Source organism: Accipiter gentilis, chromosome 34, assembly GCF_929443795.1.
Source record: "Accipiter gentilis chromosome 34, bAccGen1.1, whole genome shotgun sequence".
In the NCBI taxonomy this organism is placed as follows: Eukaryota; Metazoa; Chordata; class Aves; order Accipitriformes; family Accipitridae; genus Astur; species Astur gentilis.
The window spans coordinates 6,973,764-6,998,248 of NC_064913.1; the positions used below are offsets into that span (position 1 = coordinate 6,973,764).

A 24,485-nucleotide genomic window follows, 5' to 3' on the forward strand; every position below is an offset into this window, starting at 1 on the left:
TGTCTGAACAGCAAGATTGCGTATTTGTTTCTTTAATAGGTATTGAATTAAATACATGCATACACTATTACAAAAAAACCTTACAGTTTACAGGATCAGATAATTTTACACATGTGACAGCATTCCAGTTTTCAAAGAAAAAAAACATGTTTAGAAGTTTGAGTAAAATTGCCCTAAAGAAATTCTGTATAATTATTCCTACCCAACTACTCTAATTAAATTCATCAGGTAAGGAAAAAAAACACCACAAACCAAAAACCAAACAGCATAGGAACAGCAGACAATTTTTTTTTTGCCCCCAGTATTACGATAGTGCCTCTTGATTCGCAGGTACAGATACAAATGAAGTACAACCTACCTCTGACAGAATGGTATAATAAGTAAAAAATTTATTTTTCTTCAACAAGAAGCTGACATTAAAATGCAAGCCAGCATAATTTTATGTACTTGATTGTATTCTTCCTCCCCAACCTTCATATGTATCTTCCAATATGATGCATTGTAAAGCACGAATGACATCTTCAGAGGTCGGTACAGAGCCTAGCAAAAGCAAAGCCACTGCTTCATTAAGAATTTCTGCTGGGTCTGTATGTAAGGCAGATCATGGGAGAAAATCTACTGAATGCAACAGTTACCACATAACTCCCTGTATTATTGTAACACCTAGGAGCTCTAGGCACAGGCCAGGATCTCCAGAAGAATCTATATCCAGATTTGTGCAGCAATTCAGTTTTTCTGGAAAAGGTTTCTGCTTCAATAGCCAAAAGTTTGCCCAAGTGTAGCAAAAAAACAGGACAGTCTCCAAAAATGAGAGGGGAAAAAAAAAAAGATAGATAAGAAAAAAAAACAACAAAGAAAAGATGAACATTAGTTAGCATGCCACCAAAAGTCCTGAACTCCACAAACAATACTGCTGAAGAACTACCCTGGGCATCTAAATTCTGTATCCAATTCTAAGAATGATTATTCAAAGCAGACAATCAACGCCATACTTCCATTAAAAAAAAACCCTTCTCTTCAAACTCATTTCTCATCAAGCCACTGCCACTCATCTCTTCGCTTTCTCACCTATTTGCACATCACTTTTTTTTTTTTTTTTTTTTAAATCAAAATCTAATCTAAGGCACAGATTGCTGCAAACTCTAGAAAGGTAATGCAAGATAACCTACATACTAAATAACTTTAGTGCTGTACAGGTAAGAGAATATTTAAGAACTGCATTTTACATTGCTGCTTTGTGGAAGAAAGAACACTTAGCTGTAACAAAACTTGTCACTCTCTTTTCACATCAAATTTTTTCTGTTCAGTGTGCTGTTGCCATTCCTCCTCTCCACTAGTTTCTCTGCTTCCTACATTATGCTTTTCAGGAACTAAGAACACTTAAAACAAGCACACCTCCTGTCCAGACTAACTTTGCAGTAGGTGGGAAGATGATAACACACACCTACCTACCTGTCAAAGAAATAAGCTCTTTGGTCCGGGTATAGGTTGAGCAAAGACATACCCTCTCTCCGCAGACTGAAGCTTGCATACTTGCATTTACACTGGAGAGAAACTCCTTGCTTGGACTCACTGAAACAGGTAAGACCACGCCACAAGCTATTGAGGTCGATGTAATACCAAACAGCATTCTAAAACTGTCTGCTAAATGTACATAGTTAAAAGAAGAGCAGAGCAACGATCATCTTGCTCCTTCTGGTAACTTTGGGAAAATAAAAATGAAGGCCAACCAGAATATAGCAGGAAACAGAAGGTGGTACCCAACTGCAGCAAATACCCAGTCTCCATGTATTTATTTGCCTTCCATGGCCAAGGGATTGAGGAAGTCAGAATTCCTTAGACCCTATAAATCAAAGCCACATAAATAAGACTGGGGGGATGGAGAGGAAGTCTCTAAAGTAGAAGACAGCCCTCCCATTATTATTTCACCTAGAAGTACTTGAGACAAAGGTTCAGCTAGTATCTTCCAGATACTTCAGTGGCAGAAGTAGTACAGCCCTCCACTAGGCACTAAACAGCCAGCATCTAAAGGTACTTTATATACAGTCCACCTCATAACAGAAAGTAGTACCACGTTCACAGTGTCTTGTCCTTGAGAGCTGAATCAGGAAGGTTGTTAAACCCATGCAACAGCAGCTTCTTGTCTTTGATGACCAGTAGAAGATTTTTTTAAAAAATATTTTTTAGCAAACCTCAGCTCTACTTTGTCTTTCACCTTCTTAATGGTCCTCCAAATCAGCACTTCCCACCAAAAAGAATTCCTAGTCTGACCTGGCTATTGAGAAAGGATCCTAACCATTCTGCATATGTATGCCGTTGTAATAGTTTTTTTGCAGCCCTAGGGCATAACTACAAGAGCCTTCCTTCTTTAAAGGCAAGGTCTGAATATGGCTACCAGGACTGCAGTTTAAGAAGGCTGCATCATTTCTCTTCCAGTTTATGTAGGACCCCTGGGAACATGTTAGCAGGACTGTTTGGTACTTTGCCTGCATATATTTCCAGCTCTGCTTTCGCTTACACATCAGACTTTTGTCAAAAACAAAACCTGAAGTAGTGCTAGTTGCAAGCCTCCATCAAAACCTGAAATACACAGCAAGCTTTCACACAAGACTGAAAATTTCTACATCAGTCCGATAATTGTTCTGTACGTTTAAATAAGTAGTCCCCTGGGAACAGCACAGAACACTAGTAATAAAAGTAGTGTCTTTGTCTTTAATTTCCAAATTAAAGTTTTTGTCTTTAATTTCCAAATCTAAACCAAGGATAGAACAGTAAACCTCCCATATAGGCAAGAACATTTATACTGAGCTACAGAGGAGCACAGATTCATGGAAGTGTCATATATAAGCATGTAGTTTCTGACATACTTTTAATAGCCATTTTAGTTCAGCAATTCCACACCGACCTCTCAGACCACAGGTAATCACAGTCATTGCTGCATGCATAGGAAAATGTGCACACAAAGTTGTCAAACTATCCTAGTTTCCTGCCATTCAGTCTGTAAGAGCTTATCAAACCCAAATTAACAGTAAGTCCCTGAAACAGCAGCCACAGAAGTGAACACTGGGAGGATAGCGAGAGCTTGTTGTTTTAAGGGGAAGAAGCAAGGATTATGAAGAAAAGACTTATTAAAAAAAAAGACAACTTTGGATATTAAGCAGTGTCCTCATGCAAACACTTGCTGGCTTTATGGAAAAGATCTTTGAATCACAGATTGAAAGCAAATGGCAAATACTGGAATCAACTCTTATTTGGTTGTTGAACAGAGGAGCAAAGTTATGAATTTGTCTCAATATTTGCCTCCTGGAATTCTCAGCTGCTTGGCTCCAATTTCCATCTGCAAAATAAGTAATTTCCATTTTAGGAGACCAACTTGCAGGAGGTCAGAGCAATCTGGCTATCCTTGATTACATATCATGGTTGGTTACAAGCTGAAGGATCTGCTTGTGCCAGTACATGCACAAATTACAATCTAAGTTCATCAAAGCAAGTGTACAAGAACTTCATCAGCTGAGGCAGAAGTTGCACTGAACTTTACTACTGAGATTCAGCTACTACTAGAGAATTCAACATCTGCTTCTAGCAGTTTTAGTTCAAGTGTTGGATGAAATTACAAGCTCAATAATCCCATATCACAGTAATGGTGGGTAAGGATTTTGGCTTCATGCATGCAAAGACTTCTCCTCTATCTTCAAATTCAGTGGCATGTACAACTCAACACACGTTTGCCCATTAGCAAGTGCAGAACATCCATCTTTCTCCTTCCCCGCAGTCCTTCAAAAGAACTCAGGAAAAAAAAGGATTATTGGTTTATGGCACTTAGTGGAAGTACAAAGTGTTACAACTACTGGCATAATATAGAAAAGAATTACGACAATAGAGAAAATTCGCAATTCTTTCATTGTATGTGGTACGTATATTGAAGTCACAGGTCAAACCCAATGCAAACATGAATTAGAGAGGACAAAGTTAAAGCTTGCCAATTTGAACGTTCTTCTAAAAATAAAGTTAGTGCTGACATATCCGCTTGAATTCCCAAGCTCAAAAAGAATGCTGTAAAAGTTTATTGCATCAAAGATTCAGAGACATAAATTAAAGCCAAAATTTTAACTATTTGTTTTATGGCTGAAGAGTACTGTCAACCAGCTAACCACCTGTACTGTTCGTTAATCAAGGCTGCCAAAACTCTAGTAAAAGAAGAATGAAAACCTAATAACAGCACAGAGGTATTACAGGTTAATTACATCACTACTATACACCTGAAGGTTCTAGAGCACACCTGCCTATTCAACCCTGAGCTCAAGGGATGCCATGAGAGTCAATAAACTATAAGGCATGGAAACATCTCCTCCTAATAGCTGCAAAGAACAGCGACTCAGAATGTTAAGAATTATTAACCATAAATGTAGTTTACACTTGAAGCGGAAGGGTAGGAAAATATATACACTTACACCATAACCATCACAACATCCTGTTTTAAAAACATACTACTACTCTTTGGGCTAGAGACTAAAAGTTCTTTAAGTGGAACAGACAGATCAGAAAGTCAAATGCCTCCAAATACTTTTAAAAACTAGACAAACAATCAAAAACACTGAGTTTGCTCTTACCTATAACCTCCTGATACTTGCTGATAAAGGATATATATTTCTGTTGCAAAAATCTTTTCTTCTCCACAGTTGCTTAGAACTACAGCATCTTCTGCACAAGTTTTTCAGTGAGCTTTACTTCATACTGCAACTCCTACACAGCCTTTACCATAACCAGTCCAATCTGACATTTTGCACTCACTCATTCAGCAAGATGCAGCACTTCCCTTTGATTCTGTCTTTTGTGGGCACTAGCTGTGACAGAGCCAAAGGGATAGAACTGATGACAATTCAAAAGCCTCAGGTTAAAGAGGCCTCAGAATACACATTCAAATGGGAGACAGCAAAGTAGCAAGAACTACTGGCTCAACTGCAGAAACGCACACCTTACTGGCTAAAGAAAGCATTCTCTTAGCATGATGGACCAGTCCATTTAGCCAGTAACTTGCTGCCTAACTCTATTTTTTGGTTTAGACGTTGTGTCAACCTGAAGGTGTAATTTTATAAATTAAGTGCTCTTCTCATCCCCTCCACCTCCACAAAGCAGATGGGGCAGACAAATTACCTTTCCCTCATTATTCCAGCTGGCCACCAACAATCTGCTACTCACCCTTCATGTATCAGCATAACCTTGTAAACAGTAACTTCCCTTCATTCAGCATCCTCTTCTAAATTGGCAACAGTATTATTGTTGTATGACTAAAGTGTTTTGGAGGAGGGCATCATACTTTCCTCCAAGACACTGACAACTTTTTGCAATATTCACTGGAGTGGTTAATAACTTTTTTCCAAGCATTGTATTACCATAGAGTCAGGTTCCACCAACTGATAAAACTCAGTCACTGAAGTATCTGGAACTTTAAGTCTTACATTCAGAAGTCGAGAAAATTGCAGGAAACCCAGATACCACACTGTGCCTAAAGCAGGCAAATTATCTGCATCTTAACTTAAGAATTTAAGAAAGATTCTTATATGCAACTTCTAAAGTCAGAACATTACTAAAATTGGACTTCACCCAAGAAATATTTGAGATTAAGAAGGTAAATAGCCTAATGGAGTCATCAATATTCTCAGTGAATCAAGACTCACTAGAAATGCCAGAAGTGCCAGAAGCATTTCACAATCTACACGCTGACAAAAGCAAGAGTTCACAGAAATCTTTGGTTCATACAGTTGGCTTTACAGGAACAACTCCTCACATTCTGCTATTCCTTGCATTAAGCAGAATTAAAATATTCCAGAGAGAGAGATTTATAGTGCAATCATGGGTTTGGGGGGATGGGGTGTCATCTTAAGTATCCCCACAAAGTCAAGAGGAGCAGACACATAAATCCTGTGTCTCAGTGGTTGCTGATACTACCAAAGAAAGGAAGCAAACCTGTGACAGACCTTTCTTGGAGGAAGAAATCAAAGTAAGGCACATGCTGGGTTTCCATAAGCATCAGCACCTTGTTTAACTCTCTACGGATGCAGACTTGAATTCAGAGCCTGGTTTTGTAACTCTAATAACTCTAATAACCATAACTATATTAATTATAACAAATAACTAACCAGTGCTGCTTATTTATTAGAAGTTACAAGGCAGAAGAATTCCATTGCCAAGATCCAGTTTCTCTAACAAAAGTAGAGCAAGGAGAAAGGACTACAGAAAAAGGGGCAATTCACCTGGATTAAAAATATTCCTACCTCTGTTATTGTTCTATCTTATGATCAGGGGAATATTTTCTACCCTGTCTTTCCCTGTGCCCACCTTTGTCTAGGTCGAAGAACTTCTTCAAAGAGCAATTTATGCAACTGTACAATGTAATACGGGTCTCATGAATCAGACGGCTGCCAAAGATAAGTACAGAAGTGTACTGATAGAAGTTGGTGATGTCATTCCTAGTTAAGTGACACTCCTTGGTTTTACAGCCTATCACATGAGCTCAACTACTATTTGAAGCCAGATTTTAAACCATCTTTGTTTTAAAAATTTAAGGTTCTGCCTTAAGGTTTAAATGGTTTTAATACCCAAGTAATATTTGTAGTTTAAGCTGCAATAAAGCAGTCCAAATCAGTTGACTTAGGCTGTTATTTGCTTAAATTTTGCATAAACACCTTCCAAGTTTTAATAAAATGCAAACCATTTTATCAAATACATGATTAGCAGTGAAACATGACAAAGCAAAAACAGGAAAAACACACCAAGAAAATTCTCCCATATTGAAGTCATTTAACTTGGCTATAGAAAATAATATGAGATAATTATAAAGAAATGAAAAGTGCTCAAAAACCTAGAAGAAAGAAATTAAGACAGCAAAGCCTTCCAAATGCAGTCACAAGAGTTTCTGTCTTGAAAAGACTAAGAACTTGTTACTATATATGCAGGTAAGCAAATAGCTGCCAAGATACAAAGTCCCTGGAGGATCTCCAAAAAGGGGGAAATTACACATCAGCTCTTCAAGCAAAGACTTGAGTCATATCTGCGTAGCTGCTGATAAACTATGTCACTGAAGAATCTATGGCTCTTATGCCAACAAAGCTTCTTCATAGAAAGATACTTTTAACTGCTGCTTGGTCTTTTATTGGAATACCCATAGTCCGCATGCCTTCAACTTTTACTGATGCTTTTTATTTATATGCCATATTTTGAAAAGAAACTTAAATGGAAAAAAGATATCTTCAATAAGACTATTATCATCTAAGTTTTTCCATGCCAGAATTTTTTTGTTTTCATGTTTTAATCCAGCATATACACCAGATATGACAAATCACTTACTCTAAAAAAGAATGCCATACAAGTAATAGCATCAAGAGCTTTTAAAATCCACTGTCTTATTAATCAAGTATTTTGTTTTAGTAGGCTTTTCTGGCTTTTGTAAAGTTTTTATAAGTCAAACTGAAGTTGACACCCACCAGCCGACCTTCCCTCAGGAACTGCTCCATACACATCCAGAAAAACTCCCCTATTTCCATGTTCCTTGTGCCAGAGAACCTACTAATGATTAGGCTCCAGAACACAGGTACAGCAATTCCCATATGGGTAGGCTTCTTGCAGCAAAAACAGATGACAGCTCCAGACACATTTCAGTTGATTTTAATCCCTCACAAACGTGTCATCCAGTCAATCCATCTGCCACATCAAAATACAAAACTTCACCCAATGCAGTGTGCCCTCCTCATTTTGAGCTGTGTGTAAATTTTTTCTTTCCTCTGTTGCACCGAACATGGAGATGAGCATCTTCTTGGGTTACTGTACCATTCCTGCCTTGGTGACAGGATGGACAATTATGCTAGAATCAAGAGAAAAATTCAAGTCACCAAATTGTTCAGTAGGCTTATTTGAATTTCAATAGGATATCCGTAATCCTAGGCAGAAATTGGGAGGTTCTGAAAAGAACATTAGTTAATGGCACTTTGCGTCAGGAACTGGCAGTTACTACAGCATTCTGGACACTGCACAATTCTCAAACTGGACAAACTGAGTTCATATGTATAAATCTCAACTAGTAGATACAAAATAAGGCAAATACTAAAGTGACTGGCTAATCAGTTATAGGCCTCCAATCATCTCACCAAACATAACCAGGTACTGAATGTTGTAGCAGCTACTTAGGTATCATGTTTACTTTACGTGATCTTTCTGAATTGTGAACTGAAAATGCTGATTAAGAAAAAACTCAGAACTTCAATAGTCATTTTACTGAAGACTGTATTCAGCTGTACTCAAAACCATATTAAATATTTGTACTAGTCTTTAATAAAGCTTGTTCAGGGTGGTAGTTTTTCTTGAAGGGAGAAGGGAAATTGCATGTTTGAGCATGAAGTTCTCACTGAAGGCAATGTAACATTAAAATACTTTGGGGAAACCTCTAGCCTTAAACAAGACCAAAACCAAGAAACTAAACCTGAATACTAGCTAACCTGTAACTAGCAAGAAGATAAATCAAACACTCCTCAGACATGCTAACACAGTACCACAGAATCATCTAGCACTTCAAGCCTACGACGCGTGTTTCTCCAAACAGCACTTCCATCATCTGTGGTATACTCATACCTACCGATATAGTATAGCTTTGCTTTTCTAGGGACTCTGGGGAAAAGTACTGTTTAAGAATTTAGATATACTGAATGGACTCTAGTGATTAAGACTTTTTTTAAAATATAAAAAGCAGTATCTCAAGCTGCCACAAAACTGAATGATAAAAAAGGCAAAGGAACAGCTAAATAGAAATGGGCTTTTCCTCCCAGTGAGATAAATACATTCTCCTGCACATTCCCCTTAATGAAAATGGAAGGGTTACCTCTGACATACGGGTACTACCAAAGAGGCGGAAGTGATCTACCACACCATCACGTAAACTGAGCATCTGACACTAAGTATTTTTTCCCAATTAATAGTAGTCAACTAGCTACAATTATCACTATATAAAGCTCAGTCTCCTCTATGGGGAGAAAAATGAAAAAATGCCTACTCTGTACTTAGCTTTTTTAAAGTAACCCCATCATAAGACAGCATTGTCTTTAACATTGCTTAGACACTAGAACAGCACATGGATTCCAAACTCGACATCCTTATGAAATTAGATTATCATTGCTATTCATTAGTGCAAAGCTAGCCCATTAGCACAGAATTAGTCAGGAATTAGGGATGTCACTGAGAGACTACCAAACCCGTACAGTCCACCAACTTACCCGCTGCCATTGTTTCACGAGGGCACCAGTGATACAGCCAGGAGCAGTCTGAGGAGTATCAAGAAGGATTACAGAGTCCCGGGAGCAGCAGTAAGGGACTCTGGAGCGCAGGTAGAGTTTTTTTAACAACCCTCCCAGTCAAAGGGCAGGGGTTTGAAAGGGCCAGTTGAATCTGGTGAATCAACAAACGCTTACAGGACTGGTGCCACAGTCAGGGGTTTGGCCACTCACTCTGAGAAACCTGGTCTACTGGGGGCTGACAGGGTCCATCTGTCAGAGAAGGGGACGAGCATCTTCGGTCATAGGCTTGCCAAGCTGGTGAAGAGGGCGTTACAATAAAGTTGCTGGGGAAGGGGAACCTCCACCCATCTCACTCCTACCAGGTTGATGCCAGTGCCAGCAATAGATGCCCAGAGCCTGCAGAAGGACCACAGGTCAGCAGGAGAGCAACTGAAGAGCAGCACTAAGGAATTCCAGCCAGTAAGTCAGCTTCACCGAGGGTCCAACTTGAATGCCTCTATGCAAACGCACGTAGCATGGGGAATAAACAAGAGGAGTTAGAGACGTGCGCACGACGGCAGGGCTATGATGTTACTGGCATCTCGGAGACATGGTGGGATGGCTCCTACAACTGGAGCGTTGGAATGGAAGGACAGAGGCTCTTTAGGAAGGACAGGCAGGGGAGACCAGGAGGGGATGTTGCCCTCTATGTCAGTGACCAGCTGGAGTGCAGGGAGCTCCGCCTGGGGATGGATGAGGAGCTGGCCAAGAGCTTATGGGTCAGGATTGAAGGGAGGGCAGGGACAGGTGACATTATAGTGGGGGCCTGCTACAGGCCCTCTGACCAGGAAGACCGAGAGGATGAGGCCTGCTATAGACAGATAGGAGCAGCCTCACGTTCACAAGCCCTGGTCCTCATGGGGGACTTCAACTACCCCAACATTTGTTGGAGTAACAACACAGCAGGGCATAAGCAATCCAGGAAGTTCCTGGAATGCGTTCGTGATAACTTCCTTCTCCAAGTGACAGAGGAGCCAACAAGGAGAGGTGCTATGCTGGACCTTGTTCTCACCAACAAGGAGGGGCCGGTGGGGAATGTGAAGCTCAAGAGCAGCCTTGGCTGCAGTGACCATGAAGCAGTGGAGTTCAAGATCCTTAGGGCAGCGAGGAGGGTGCACAGCAAGCTCACTACCCTGGGCTTCAGGAGAACAGACTGCGGCTTCTTCAGGGATCTGCTTGGTAGAGTACCATGGGATACAGCCCTGGAGGGAAGAGGGGCCCAAGAAAGCTGGTTAATATTCAAGGATCACCTCCTCCAAGCTCAGGAGCCATGCATCCCAGCAAAGAGGAAGTCAGGCAAAAATGCCAGGAGGCCTGCATGGACGAACAAGGAGCCCCTGGACAAACCCAAACACAAAAAAGAAGCCTAGAGAGGGTGGAAGCAAGGACAGTTAGCCTGGGAGGAATACAGAGAAATTGTCCAAGCAGCCAGGGATCAGGTTAGGAAAGCTAAAGCCCTGATAGCATGAAATCTGGCCAGCGACGTCAAGGGCAACAAGAAAAGCTTCTACAGGTACATCGGTGATAAAAGGAAGACTAGGGAAAATGTGGGCCCTCTCTAGAAGGAGATGGGAGACCTGGTTACCCTGGACATGGAAAAAGCTGAGGTACTCCACAACTTTCTTTGCCTCAGTCTTCACTGGCAAGTGCTCCAGCCACACCGCCCACGTCACAGAAGGCAAAGGCAGGGACAGGGAGAATGAAGAACCACCTGCCGTAGGACAAGATGAGGTTCAAGACCATCTAATGAACCTGAAGGCACACTAGTCCATGTGATCTGATGAGATGCATCCACGGGTCCTGAGGGAACTGGCAGATGAAGTAGCTAAGGCACTATCCATCATATTTGAGAAGCCGTGGCAGTCCCAGGAAGTTCCCACTGACTGGAAAAGGTGAAACATAACCCCCATTTTTAAAAAGGGAAAAAAGGGAGACCTGGGGAACTAGAGGCTGGTCAGTCTCACCTCTGTGCCCAGCAAGATCATGGAGTGGATCCTCCTGGAAACTATGCTAGGGCACATGGAAAATAAGGAGGTGATTAGTGACAGCCAACATGGCTTCACTAAGGGCAAATTACACCTGACAAATTTGGTGGCCTTCTACAATGGGGTAACAGCACTGTGGTGTATAAGGGAAGAGCAACTGACATCATCTACCTAGACTTGTGCAGAGCATTTGACACTGGCCCACACAACATCTAAAAATTGGAGAGACGTGGAATTGATGGATAGACCACTTGGTGGATAAGGAATTGGCCAGATGGTTGCACTCAAAGAGTTGTGGTCAACAGCTCAATGTCTGAGTGGAGACCAGTGACGAGCGGTGTTCCTCAGGGGTCAGTATTGGGACCGGCGCTGTTTAACATCTTTGTCAGTGCCATGGACAGTGGGATTGAGTGCACCCACAGCAAGGTTGCTGACAACACCAAGCTGTGTGGTGCGGTCAACACGCTGGAGGGAAGGGATGCCATCCAGAGGGACCCTGACAGGCTTGAGGTGGGCCTGTGCGAACATCATGAAGTTCAACAAGGCCAAGTGCAAGGTCCTGCACATGCATCAGGGCAATCGCAAGCACAAGTACAGGCTGGGCAATGAGTGGATTGAGAGCAGCTCTGAGGAAAAGGACTTAGGAGTACTGGTGGATGAAGAACTAAATGACCCAGCAATGCGCACTCACAGCCAGAAAGCCAGTCGCATCCTGGGCTGCATCAAAAGGAGCATGACCAGCAGGTCGAGGGAGCTGATTCTGCCCCTCTGCTCCACTCTCATGAAACCCCACCTGCAGTACTGCGTTCAGCTCTGGGGCCCACAACATAAGAAGGACATGGACCTGTTGGAGCGAGTCCAGAGGAGAGCCACAAAGATGATCAGGGGGCTGGAGCACCTCTCCTATGAGGACAGGCTGAGAGAGTTGGGGTTGTTCAGCCTGGGAAAGAGAATGCTCCAGGGAGACCTTAGAGAAGCCTTCCAGCACTTAAAGGGGGGCTACAGGAAAGATGGGGAGGGACTTTTTACAAGGGCCTGTAGTGACAGGACGAGGGGCTTTAAACTGAAAGAGGGTAGATTTAGATTAGCTATTAGGAAGAAATTCTTTACTGTGAGGGTGGTGAGGCACTGGAAGAGGTTGCCCAGTGAGGTTGTGGCTGCCCCATCCCTGGCAGTGTTCCAGGCCAGGCTGGATGGGGCTATGAGCAACCTGGTCTAGTGGAAGGTGTCCCTGCCCATGGCAGGGGGGTGGGAACTAGATGATCTTTAAGATCCCTTCCAACCCAAAACCATTCTATGATTCATTCTACAAAATGGGCACAGGTTTTGTACGGAAAGAAGATGAGACTGAAAAGGATCTTTTGGGCTACAGTCAAGGAGAAAAGAATGCTTACTAGTACTTAAACTATTTTTTTTCTCCATTTAAAAAAACCCTCTGTTGCTTATTAAATATTTGAAAAATCAGTTGAGTTGCCTCATTTCCTGAATCCCATTTGTGCAAGGCATCTATGATTCTATGAATTACTAGTTTTAAGTGAAGGATAACTTACATATAGAGGTTAGCACTAGGATAATCTAACTCTAACTCTCTAGAGGAAATTAGGAAAAGGATAAAATCCCCCCCACACACCTCTCATCCTACTTTCAGAGAAGCAAGTAATACCTCTTTTAAACAAGAATACCTATATACAGCAGCCAGAGGTTGCCTGTGTTTCCATTCTTCACATCAGTATCCACAGCAGCATCCAGCACTGGTCTATTTTTCCAAAGCGTAAGTTTCTCAAGACAGCCCCTTCATGGATACCAACTACAGCTCCTCTAACTTCGGTCTTCCTTTTCCTAAGCTATTACGATCTATAAATTAATTTAGATCCTGCCCAGTTTTACATTCATGATATTTATACCTGGAGCTATTTGTGTACCAAAATGAAAAGCAGCAAGCAGCAAGTGCAACATTTCTAGTAGTATTTATTTGCAGCAGTCAAATCTTTTAACAAACAGTAGAGACAGTATTCTAAAAATCCAAACACCACTTAAGCTTGCAAACACAGCACTATAATTACAATCAACACTTTATTATATTATGGAGTACAGCATCCTCTTAAATTGCTGGGAAAACAATTGGAAAAGAGCTCCCCCACTCCCACGTCTTCTTACACAGGTCAGTAACTGATAAAACACTTTACAAAATATGCAATGTATCTTCCAGCATTCACACTAAGTTGTTCTGTATTTTCCTTTGAAATGGTAGTTTTTAAATCACCACTGCTATATTTGCCTACAGCTATAGGTAAAACCTGTTTATACAATAACTTCATGAACTTTCTTTGAAGTCACATTTGACAGATCAGGCCAAAGCCAGGTAGACTGTTGATAAGATATGACATTGCAAATTGCAGGTAAAAATATGAAGAAGTTATTTCACATAAAACCAAGTTTGAGGGCAACTCAGCTAAAACACAGGGCAATCATATACTCGTCAGTGGCATTCTTCAGTATTTTTTAAGTATATTACAAGTGTTAAGCACAAGAGCCACTAGATCTGTTGTTACTCCTTTACAGAGATAGGGGAAAGTTGTTTCTCTTCCTAAGCATCAAATACCCAATAAGCACTGTGACTTACAAGTATGAGCATTCAATATTACACACATACAAGTGTAGCTATACAGAAACAAATGCCAAGCATTTGGCTAGGTTGTCTGCAAGCACAAAATGAAGGACCAGAAAGCCATGTCCAGAAAAATTCACAAACAAAAACCCAAGGACAGCCACAGTGTTAGCACAGCCCACCCTCTCCACTCTGCTATACTCAGAAGCCAAGAAACTGACATTACACAAAAATTCTTCTTTCAGAGATAAAGTGTTAAACTTTTATCTTCCACTGAGTAGGAAACAACATGCAGACTCCTTGTGAATAAAATCCTTATCATTAGGACCTATAATAATGCAAGTTGCAGTAGTTGAACAAAGTAAAAGTGGTAGCAAATTGCGAAGTTCGGCAAGCTTTCTAAAAACTTTGTTTTATATGGTTTGATAGAAGTGATATTATTACTTAACAACAGGAGTCCCTATTTGGCCCACAGGCACAATGCTGTCACCCCAGTCTTCACTTTTCACTTCAATTAAAACCTAAGGCAATTCATTTTTGCCCAAGTTTGCAGCAAGTTCAGCATGCAAAGCACCAGGCTGGATTGATTTGAAAACATTTCCAAAGAACAGGTTAGTAAAACAAGTCTAAGAGTTGTTGACTTTTTTTAACTAGATAAAAAAAATAACTTACTGCTGCAACGACCCAAGCAGGGTTACTTTTAATTTTGACTACCTTCTGTGTATTCTATAAAATATGACTGATCTAGGAGATAATATCAATAACTTTGAATTGTTTCATCTCTGGGATGGGGGGCACACTTTTGATTTCTTTAAGATTACTTAATTAAGCCTACTGATTCAAGTATAATTGCATACATTCGTGAGCATACTGCAAGAACCAACACTTTTGTTAAAACTTGGAACAACATGCTTTGCAGCTTTAAAATAACAAATTTTCCACTTCAGTAACGGAATCATAGGTTTTCAATCAAGAATGCTAAAGCAAATTTCAGGACATTAGTAAGCCAAAACTTTCAAAGCCAGAAGTCAGAGATGGTATTTTAGTTTCAAAAGGGGCCCACAAGGATCCTGGATTTGACAGAGGAATGCAGCTTCTCAGTGAAAGTTTCATCCAAGTTAAGTGTTTTAGAAGGTAGCACTGACCACACACATACATCAGTGTACACACTTGTCAGCTGTGCTCACCTTTGTTACCAGATGAAGACAGTGTTATTTTGCCTTAGACAAATAATTCACATGTGAAATTTTAAGAAAAATACTGTTAGGTAAGCTCATTCTGCAAGTTTGAAGCAGAACTATTAACAAACAGGTTTCATGTTGCTAACATGCATCTTAGTCATTCTGTGTAAGAACCAAAAAATTAATAGGAAAATTAAATTCACATGAGAAATGGCATATATGCACTTCAGATCCACAACACAAGGCCAAGACTTGCATGTAAATCCCCTGATGCACAAGAAAACCCAGATACTCAATATCTATATAGAAGATGCTTTGGTTACTCTTCTAGCTTCACTATCAGGGTAGTAAAACAGCAACAACAAAACTAAATAAACACCCCAGAACAAAAACTTTTGTAGTAGTCACCACTGGCTGGCTAACTGATCACATCAAAGCAAGCTGTCACAATGTGAACTCAAGACCCTGAATTACAATCACAACATGGGAAAATAAATCAAAGGATATTTCAGACTGATTTTTAAAAAAATAATTAAAAAAACAACAGTGAGACTTGGCCTCTGACGGAATGTTTTAGAGCTGGAAACATTTCCAAAAAGCATAGCTTACAGATATTTTAGTATCAAAATAGACGGCTATGTGCTAGTTATAGACCAAATGTAAAACTGAAGTATTCAGGAGTTACAGTAGTATAGAACTATTTACTTGCAGCCTTGAAGACAAACCCACGTCTGTATGTAGGCCCAAAATAAGGCTGCATTTGCTGGTCAAGTTTTTTTGGGGGGTTTCACCCCCTTAAAGTGAACTCCACTCTTGACTCTGTTTAACAGCCCTTTAGAAGCCATTAGTGTAAGAAATATATTGTTAATGGGGTAAGTGCTAGCACCACTCAGGCATAAATGGGAAACAGTCTTCTTCAAAGACTTCATCATATTGCTCTAATTTTGGTTTTGTGAATGAGTTGTCAAAGAATCAGCGTTTCCAGGATAAGCACAGTGGCTGATTCAGTGTTCTCAAAAAAACAACAAAAAAGCTGGGTACCAGGTCTTGTCAAAACAAAGCATTTAAAAAAAAAATACCCAGAAATGCTTCCTCCCTATCCCCAAATACCCTGATCATCTTTCACCTTCTTGTTCTATCCTTACAGTCTTGAAATTACTAGAAAGGAAACAGCTGAGGAATGCTGCCACTCTTATGCCATGCTTTCCATTGACTGTCATTTCAGGAATGCATATAGGAAAGTAAAGCAGCTTGGAATGTCTCCACCCATCCAGCAGCATCAGAAGCTGCCCAGCTTACTGACAGCTCCACTGCTTTGCAGCTGCATTCCAGTTTGCATTTTTACGGTTGCCCAGATCAATGAAGAAAGACACATTGTTAAGCACTGATATAACACTTGTTAGGAAAATGTCCTCATAGGTTGCACTTCCTATACGCATACACTCTATATTGATAGTGCAGTGTGGCAGTAACAAAGCATAATTCACAATTTCTTGGTTGCAAGAGTCCCAGAAGGGTGTACTCATGCTATAGTTGTCCAAAACTACCACCACGTGGCTTTCAAAGCATATTAGTTTGTTCAAGTCTAACCTGTCTGAATATATTCTTGGATAAAAAAATTTAAGTATTTGCTAGAACACATGCATGTTCCTCGATTCCACATCCTATCAGCACAGCCTCAGGAGTCACAATTACACAGAGAGGCAAGCAATATGGTGGGTTCTCAATTTTTCAGAGGATTGCAATAAGTGTCTTACTAGCCCAAGTAACAACTTTGAGAAAGAGAGCAAGTGAGAGTATGAGCAAAGGGATAAACAAGAACTGGCCAAGAGCCTGTCAAACCATCTGTTCCAACTAAAATTTAGCATATACCCTTAAGCCTGCAATACAGATCCTCAGTTAGAAGACCCAAGTTGTATCTTTACTAATGATTTATACTGATTGCTTCTGTCTCCTAGCCCCAGATTTAGCTAACAAATTGAAATGTAGTAATTTCATTAAAAAAACCACACTTGCTACTACAATGCCAAGATCAAAAAGGCCTCAAATCCAGCGTGTTCACTTCAGTTTTATTCATACATGCAAGAGCACATCTCATCTAGTCTTACAAGGTGATTTTGATGATTTATCATGGAAAAAGTGTTCTAACAATACCAAGAATATGCCAGAATACATAAAAAAACATCGATAAAGCTTTACTGTAAAAGCAGCATTAATGCTACAGTGAAATTCATGGCTATAGACCAGCAGAAATCATCCCTGAACATTAGCTTCGGTAAATACTAAAGCCCGACCAGCTGAATTCATCCTTACATTGAACGTAGAACTCATCTTACATGACTACGTAAGTTTAAGAAATCCATCAGTTACACTAACATGGAAGCTTGCTTTAAATACTTAAAATAATTACTATATGCTAGAATTCACTTGTGTTGTTCTATTTGTGCACTAGAAATATCCATAGCAATGAAAAATGCTATGTAACTACACATAGAAATCCCAGGTGCAAACTTGACAGACCATGAGGAGGCCAAGAGACACTTGGAGATCATAAACCTAAAAAAGTGGAAAGATTGTTACTTGTTTCTTTTATAAAACACCAAGCAGAACAATTCTTTTGAACACAGCATTTAAATTTCTACTATTATACTTAAAGTATATTATGAAGAATCACATCTTTTTTCATCTTCTTACCTCCATTTCAAAGGGTAAAGAAAAAAAATCTTAGATGATGAGATCAGTAGGAAGTTAACAAGTACTTACTGTAGAATCTGAACCTAGCTACTGTAACTATGGAAAGATCCATGGCCCACACAAGAACCAACTCCTGTTACAAAGGGGATTTTAAACAAATATGCCTCTGTAGTCTAATCACTGAGTGAAGTCAACTTTACACTTACATTGGGACTCATTTTCTCTGTGCTTTGTTGTACAGATAGAGAATTAAAAAAAATAAATAAATCAGGATAACATAATACAGACAGAGCAAATTACTTCAAAATTCTCAGCTGTGTTATCATCTACAATGAGAGCATAAGGGCATTCAGTGGGTAGGAGGTTGTTTCCCCTCCCAACAGTGAGATTTAGGCATCAGGTTCCTAACAGAGTATGAACCTTTCTGTACAAAAGTAAGTTCTCTTACTTGTTAATATTTCAAGACTACCAAGTTTACCATACACACCAGTATTTTCACTCTCCAAAAGAGGCAGTGCAGAAGTCATAGCGAGGAGGTTACTGAGATGGCTTTGAGCTATTTCTATACCTTCCTTACCCTTGGTTGTCAGGTGCTGCTGCTACGATGCAAACACCCTAGAGATTTAAGACTGTAGGAACCTGTTCTTTGCTCTTATGACTTGACATGCTCTGCATGCTGTGGCCCCAGCTCAAATACATGACCTCTGTTATCATTTGTCAAAAAGGATCCCAACAGTGCAGCCTTAATGCCCTCTATCAAGTTCTAAGGCAAAGGGATCCAGCACTGGTAGATTTTAGGTCCCTTTTTCGTCACTCCTTGCTGTTTGAAAGGATGTCGTAACAAGGACGACAGTTGATGCCAATCGTAACAATACCCTTTACCGTATCAGGTCCCAGAGGCATGCCACCAGGAGTCCTGATAGACTTTTTCACATAAACTATTGCAGAAACTCCTGCAAAGGAAGGTACTTCTTACCCAAGAAATAAATCCCATAGAACCCACAGGAAATATTAAGACAGCAATAACAGTCCTTAATCGGTTAGAAAGAAAGTGTTCAGTGAAACACACTTGTGAAGAGTTTCTCAGCATCTTAAATACTACTGAGGGATCAACACAGCAGAGTCCTACAGCACTGGCATCAAATCAAAATTTCTGTTTAACAATGCATATTGCTGTGCCTGCAAACTAATACATAACTATAATGTCAGTAAAACAGTCTCAGCTTCATATTCAATTTAGTACTTGAAGAGTTGCAGAAAAACACAGATATTTGCAACAGAGACATAGCCTTCGGGGAACTTCGCTTAATTAAACTGTAGTTGTCCTGGACAAAAAAAGAGCATATGAATCCTTCATTAAGGATCAGAAGCCTCTCTTGCTATTCAGCCTTCACCAGTGACAACACCTACAGTATTCAATGAAGTCCACGCACAAACAGCCAGGGCAATTTCCCTTATCTTGTTACCTCCGAAGCTGTACCCTCCCCAGGAAGAAACAAGATCAAGACAGCAGGACACGCTCCTTTCACGCTATGTGGTCGAATTAGGCCGCAGCACCCACCCTCCTCACCCAGAGAGAATGAGGCCAAAAACCAGGTTACCACCTCCTAAATCTGAACAGCCTCAAAGAAAAAGGGCAGCCAAAAAGCAGTCTGCATAATTTGTCGTACCTAACCGCAGCCTAATCTCAGCCTCCTCCTTTATCAGGAGCGTGCAGGTGCTCCGCAGTGCACGCCCCGTGCTCCCAGGGGAGCAGCGTGCGCAGGAAATCCAGAATCCAGCCTTCCAGGAAACTGGTCACATCACAGTCCCTCCCCACCACATGCAGCCTTCCCGTGGTGCTGCCCAGAGAGGCTGGGCTCCTCTTTCCCGTACAAAGCTCTACGTAACTTTTAGACAAACTACTTTCAGTCACTTCAGCAATAAATTCCAATCAGAGCTTGTGAACGAAGTCCTCTTTCGTGGAAGAGAAGGAAAGAGAAGAAGAGGGAGTCCTAACTCTGAGGAAGGACAGGCGCTAAGCTTTCAGGATCATAGAACCGAATCCCACTCTGAATAAGCATGTCTGCCCTAGAAGGGACCAGGTTTTACTGAAAACAGTATACAGTCTCTTGTTAACATTATGTCAGAATGTGCCACTTTTCCCCCCGCCTCTGCAGAAACTATTAATCTACAAGGTCACAGCTCACCTTTGGGCTTTTTTTCTTTCAAGTTCTCCTTATATTCAGCTGTTAAGGCAGATTAGAAATGCTGCTCTATCTGTAAGTTAGATCTCATCCAGTGTGACAACTGTCTGGGAATGCAATGTTTAAAAACAATCAACTTCAGCCTCCACTAAATTAACAGAACAGACATCTGATTGTAAATTCAAGGTCTAATTTAATAGTAAGTGTTCTCATCTTACAGACATATATGCACACAATATATCTGTAATGCAGTACATTGCAGCAGAATACATACTACCCTGCTGCAATATCCTACGTTGCATATATCTCCCATAGATAAAAAAAACGGTATACCCAGTTTTGTCCTTTGTGCTGAAGGCCTAACCTGAACTTACACCAAAAAAGGTTCTTAAAGAGAATGACATTTGAACCCAACATTACATACACAAATAATAATCATCATCTAATGACAAATTTCTCCCCTTCTGCAAGATCTTTAACTCCAAGAAATTTACCTGACCTGTCCTCAGATAATGATGCGCTCAAGTCCACTCATTTATGCGCATGCAAATATAAAACAAAATCACTCAGTGCCAAGAGATTAAGAAAGTACATGCACATATACTCTCCCCCTTCCTCCTCTGAGCTGCCAAGCCAATTGCAATTTTTCCTTTCCCATATGCATTAAGAGAAACGATTCTACATAAAGCTTTCTGACAGTGATGGCATTCTACCCCACTGATGTAGGAAAAGTTTAGCTAATGGCTTTAGTAATAAAGCTTGATGCTCCATTAAAGACCAGATCTGAACTTCACCAGAATTTCGGGATTAATGGTACTTTCCCCTCAGCACTTTCAACCACCTGGGCTGTGGAAAAGAAAACACAGCTTAAGTCTCTTCCGGTAACTGTCATATCTAGCAGGAAAAACAAAGGCTGAATAGTATATTAAATATTTAATTCTATGGCTATTTCAGACACATGCATTTGTTCTCAGTAACTGCAAAAATAGTTCGATGCAGGACAAAAAGGACACAACCCAAAAAAGCTAAGAGTCACTTTATGTTTGCTGATATTATTATTTGTTCCTGTGAAGCAGTAAAGTCCACATGCGATCTGACAGACAACACAAAAAACCCCACCAAAAACCAAAAAACCAACCACACAAATCAAACAAACAAAAAAACCAAAACACAAAGCAACAGCAAACCATGGCAGTCAAACACAACAATGTGGACTTTGACATAATTGACATCAGTCAGTCAAAACTCTGTCAAGAAGAATGACAAGTTTTTGAAGAGTTTCCTTTGGGAACAGATACAGCTTTGTTCCATGCCACAGCCAAATCTGATTAAATGAATTCATGTTAGAGACTGCATACTGCATGATTCGCACCTTTTATATGACATTAGAGGCAAATAAGATTTATTGATAATAATGAAGTGAAACCATTCAGAGTTGGTCACAGGCAGGGATTTGTTATATACCTTTTTTTTATAGCAACAGGCAACATTTGAGGATTCTAACTTCAAAATTGATCATCTTATTTGATTTAAACATCATAAAATAACAACAGGCTCTTTGGTATCACTGCGGGGGGGGGGGGGGGGGGGGGGAGATGAGAGCAAGCAAAGAGTTTTAGGAGTGATACAAATCTTTACCTCTGTTCCCTTAGACTTTGCCCTTTCAAACTGCAAGCTCACTACAGGTAAAAAAGAAGGGGAGAAGCAGCTCAGAATGATCTTTTTGAAAGCTCTGTTGTATGTAGTATCAAAGACATTGTGAAAATGCCATCTGGACTTCATGAAGAGAGATAACACCATTCATCTCTTATTCTAACAATAGAGTTAAACGAAACGTCATCCTTTCCTACCAATCACTGGACTACAGTAACTTGTAGACCCAACGATCTAACCAGTTAAGGTATGACTTCTAATACATAGCTCCCTGGAAGCACGAAGCAATCATAACTTGGTTAGAGAAGGACAAATACATAAAACCTTGGTATAAAGTGACAGGCTAGCCTGAAGTCAGGTAACCATGCCGCAGTAACATGCTGACAGGCTTAACCGCAACGCACATTCATTCTTCCAGTTCAGTTCACAACTGAAAGTAAACCAATACCCTTTACAGGGGAACAAGTGACAACTTATACACAGGAAATAGAGCAAAGCGTAGTAGAATTCTCTATCTTATGTTCAGGAGGGGATCCTATCCAGTACTATGGGGCAACTTATGTATTTGCAGAGCCTCACATCCTTGAAAAAAAATCTGTATGGGATGGATTAAATACATTAAAGAAAAATGAGGTGGTGAATTTAAGAAAAGCGCTGCGTAACAACGTCCTGTTTACCTCACCTAACCATTTGGGGAATATTTCTACTTGATCAACCTACATCTCATAATCATTAAGGTGGTTTTTTTTTTTCTTTTTAAACTACTGAACAACTCGCAAACTTAAGAATAGGAAGCTAGCCTGTCAAAGATCATTTTTTGCTGTTTGGATATCCAGTGAATCTAATACAGCGTGGAAGCTTTTGGCCTTCTAGAGAAACAAAAACTATTCAGGCAAACCCGCATTATCTCCGGATTGCCACAGCCTTTCCTTATTTGGCTAACGTTTTGAGATTCCAATCAGACTGCTATGAAGTTCAACATGCACAAAGCATCCATTTTGAGGAAACTTCACAGCCAGTTTCCCTTCCATTCCCCCCCCTGCCCCAAGTGAAAGTTATCTCCCTCAGCACCAACCCCCCCTCCCACATACCCACACCAGAACAAAGCAATATGGATTCGCTTTTTTTGACTGCTCTCCAACGCAGGGAAGAAAACCCGTGAAGAGCCCCGCTCCCCTTAAAGTCCAGCTTTCACACTGCGGCAGAAGCCATCGCGACAGAAAGCGGGCAGCCTGTTATCGATACACGTTCCCGTATCAGGAACGGTTTCTAAGGGGAACCGGCGATTCGGAGAGAAATAAGAGGCTCCGTCCCTCCGCCCGCCCGCACACACACACACGAGCGGCGATCCACCGGCTCGACGCCTGCGAAACCGGGGAGACGGCGGGGGGGGGGGGGGGGGGGGGGGGGGGGAGCAGGAAAACTGCTGCCGGGATCCCGGGCGACAAGCGGCCGCCCGGGGCGAGCCCGCCTCCCTCACCTGCCGGCCACCACCCCTCCGCCGGGGGCAACCTGTCCCCGTGTGTCCCTGTGTGTGTCCGTGTGTGTGTGTGTCCCCCCCCCAGCCCCGACAACGCGGGGCAGGGCCAGTCCGCCGTCCGCCCCCCCCCCCCCCCCCCCCGAAGGTAGGCGGCTGCCCAAACGGGGGAAGCGAGGCGAGCCGGGGGAAAGCGAAAGAGGGTCACCGGCACCTCCTCCCCGCCGAAGCCAAGGGGAGAGGCCCAACCGCCCCCTTCCCACGTCCGGCCTGCGGGGAGCGAGGCGGGGGCCGCAGCCTCTCGCCCCTCCAGCCCGCCCGCCCGCCCGCCCCCGAGCCTGACCCCGGTCGCCGCCGCCGCCGCCTCCCGCCCCGCTCCGCCGGCCCCTCCCCGCCCCGACACCCCCCAGCGGAGGGGAGAGCAGCCGCCTCCGGCCCCTTCCTCCTCCGCCGCCTCACGGGCCGGGAGCGGAGGGGAGGCGGAGGGGAGGCGGAGGGGGGGGGCCCCTTCCCCGCCTGTCCCGCCGCCGAGCTCGGCCAAGGCTTTCCCCTCACACCCCCGCAGCCCCCGCCGCGGGCGGCGGGAACGTCTCCGCACCGACCTGGTGGAGCGCGGTGAGCCCGTCCACATTGGCGTAGTTGATGTCGGCGCCCCGCTCCAGCAGCCGCAGCACCTCCTCGGTGTCCCCGCTGGAGCAGGCGGCCAGAAAAACGGCGCCGTCGTCGAACTTCACCTTGGTCTTTTTGCGCTTGACCACGGGCGGCTCCAGGTCGGTCTCGGAGCCGATCCAACGCTTCAGCTGCTCGTTCCGCTTCTGCTTGGCGTCCGCCATCTTCATACCCCGCTCCTGCCTGGCCCCCTTAGCTAACGCCGCACCGAGGATAGACTATATACCGCCAGTATCCCACAGCGCACCGCGGCCCGCGCCCGCACTCGCCCTCGCTCGCTCGCTCGCTCACCCACCCACCCAGGCGGAGGGCGCAGGGCGGGAGGGGCGGGGCGGCGGCCTCCTTAGCATAATCCCGCGAGATTTACCGGCGGCGGGGAGGCGGGGCTGAGAGGAGCCGGGGCGGGGCGGGGCGTGACACGATCGGACGCGAGAGGGCGGGGGACGGGCGCGGCGGGGTGGTGTCACGGGCGGGGAGGGGGCGGGGCCGGCGGGAGGAGGGGGCGGGGCGTCCTCGGGGGGGCGGGGCGGGGGAGCGCCGGCTGTGTCGTGAGTGGGGCGGGCCCGGCGGGCCCGGTTCGCCTCATGGCGGGCCCGTGAGTTCAAGAGTTCAGCCGAAGGGGGTCACCGGCTTCCCCTGCCCTCCGCCGCCGCGGAGGGAAGAGCCGGCCGAGAGGCGGCCGGCGGGAGCGGACCCCGCTGCCGCTCTG

At 42.8% G+C, this 24,485-nt stretch overlaps 1 protein-coding gene across 5 annotated transcripts in view; it reads right to left on the reverse strand.

The window, feature by feature from the left end:
* Nucleotides 1-24,078, reverse strand: part of PPP1R12A (protein phosphatase 1 regulatory subunit 12A) — a 127,231-nt gene extending 103,153 nt beyond the window's left edge. For 2 of the 5 annotated variants that reach the window (XM_049792443.1, XM_049792441.1), the window contains exon 1: nt 23,710-24,075. In XM_049792443.1, the coding sequence (XP_049648400.1) occupies nt 23,710-23,946 (237 nt within the window). In that variant the 5' untranslated portion in view covers nt 23,947-24,075. Of the gene's footprint in view, nt 1-23,709 lie in introns of all 5 variants that reach the window. The other 3 variants (XM_049792442.1, XM_049792444.1, XM_049792445.1) reach the window with 3 other exon arrangements.
* Nucleotides 24,079-24,485: the final 407 nt, after the last annotated feature.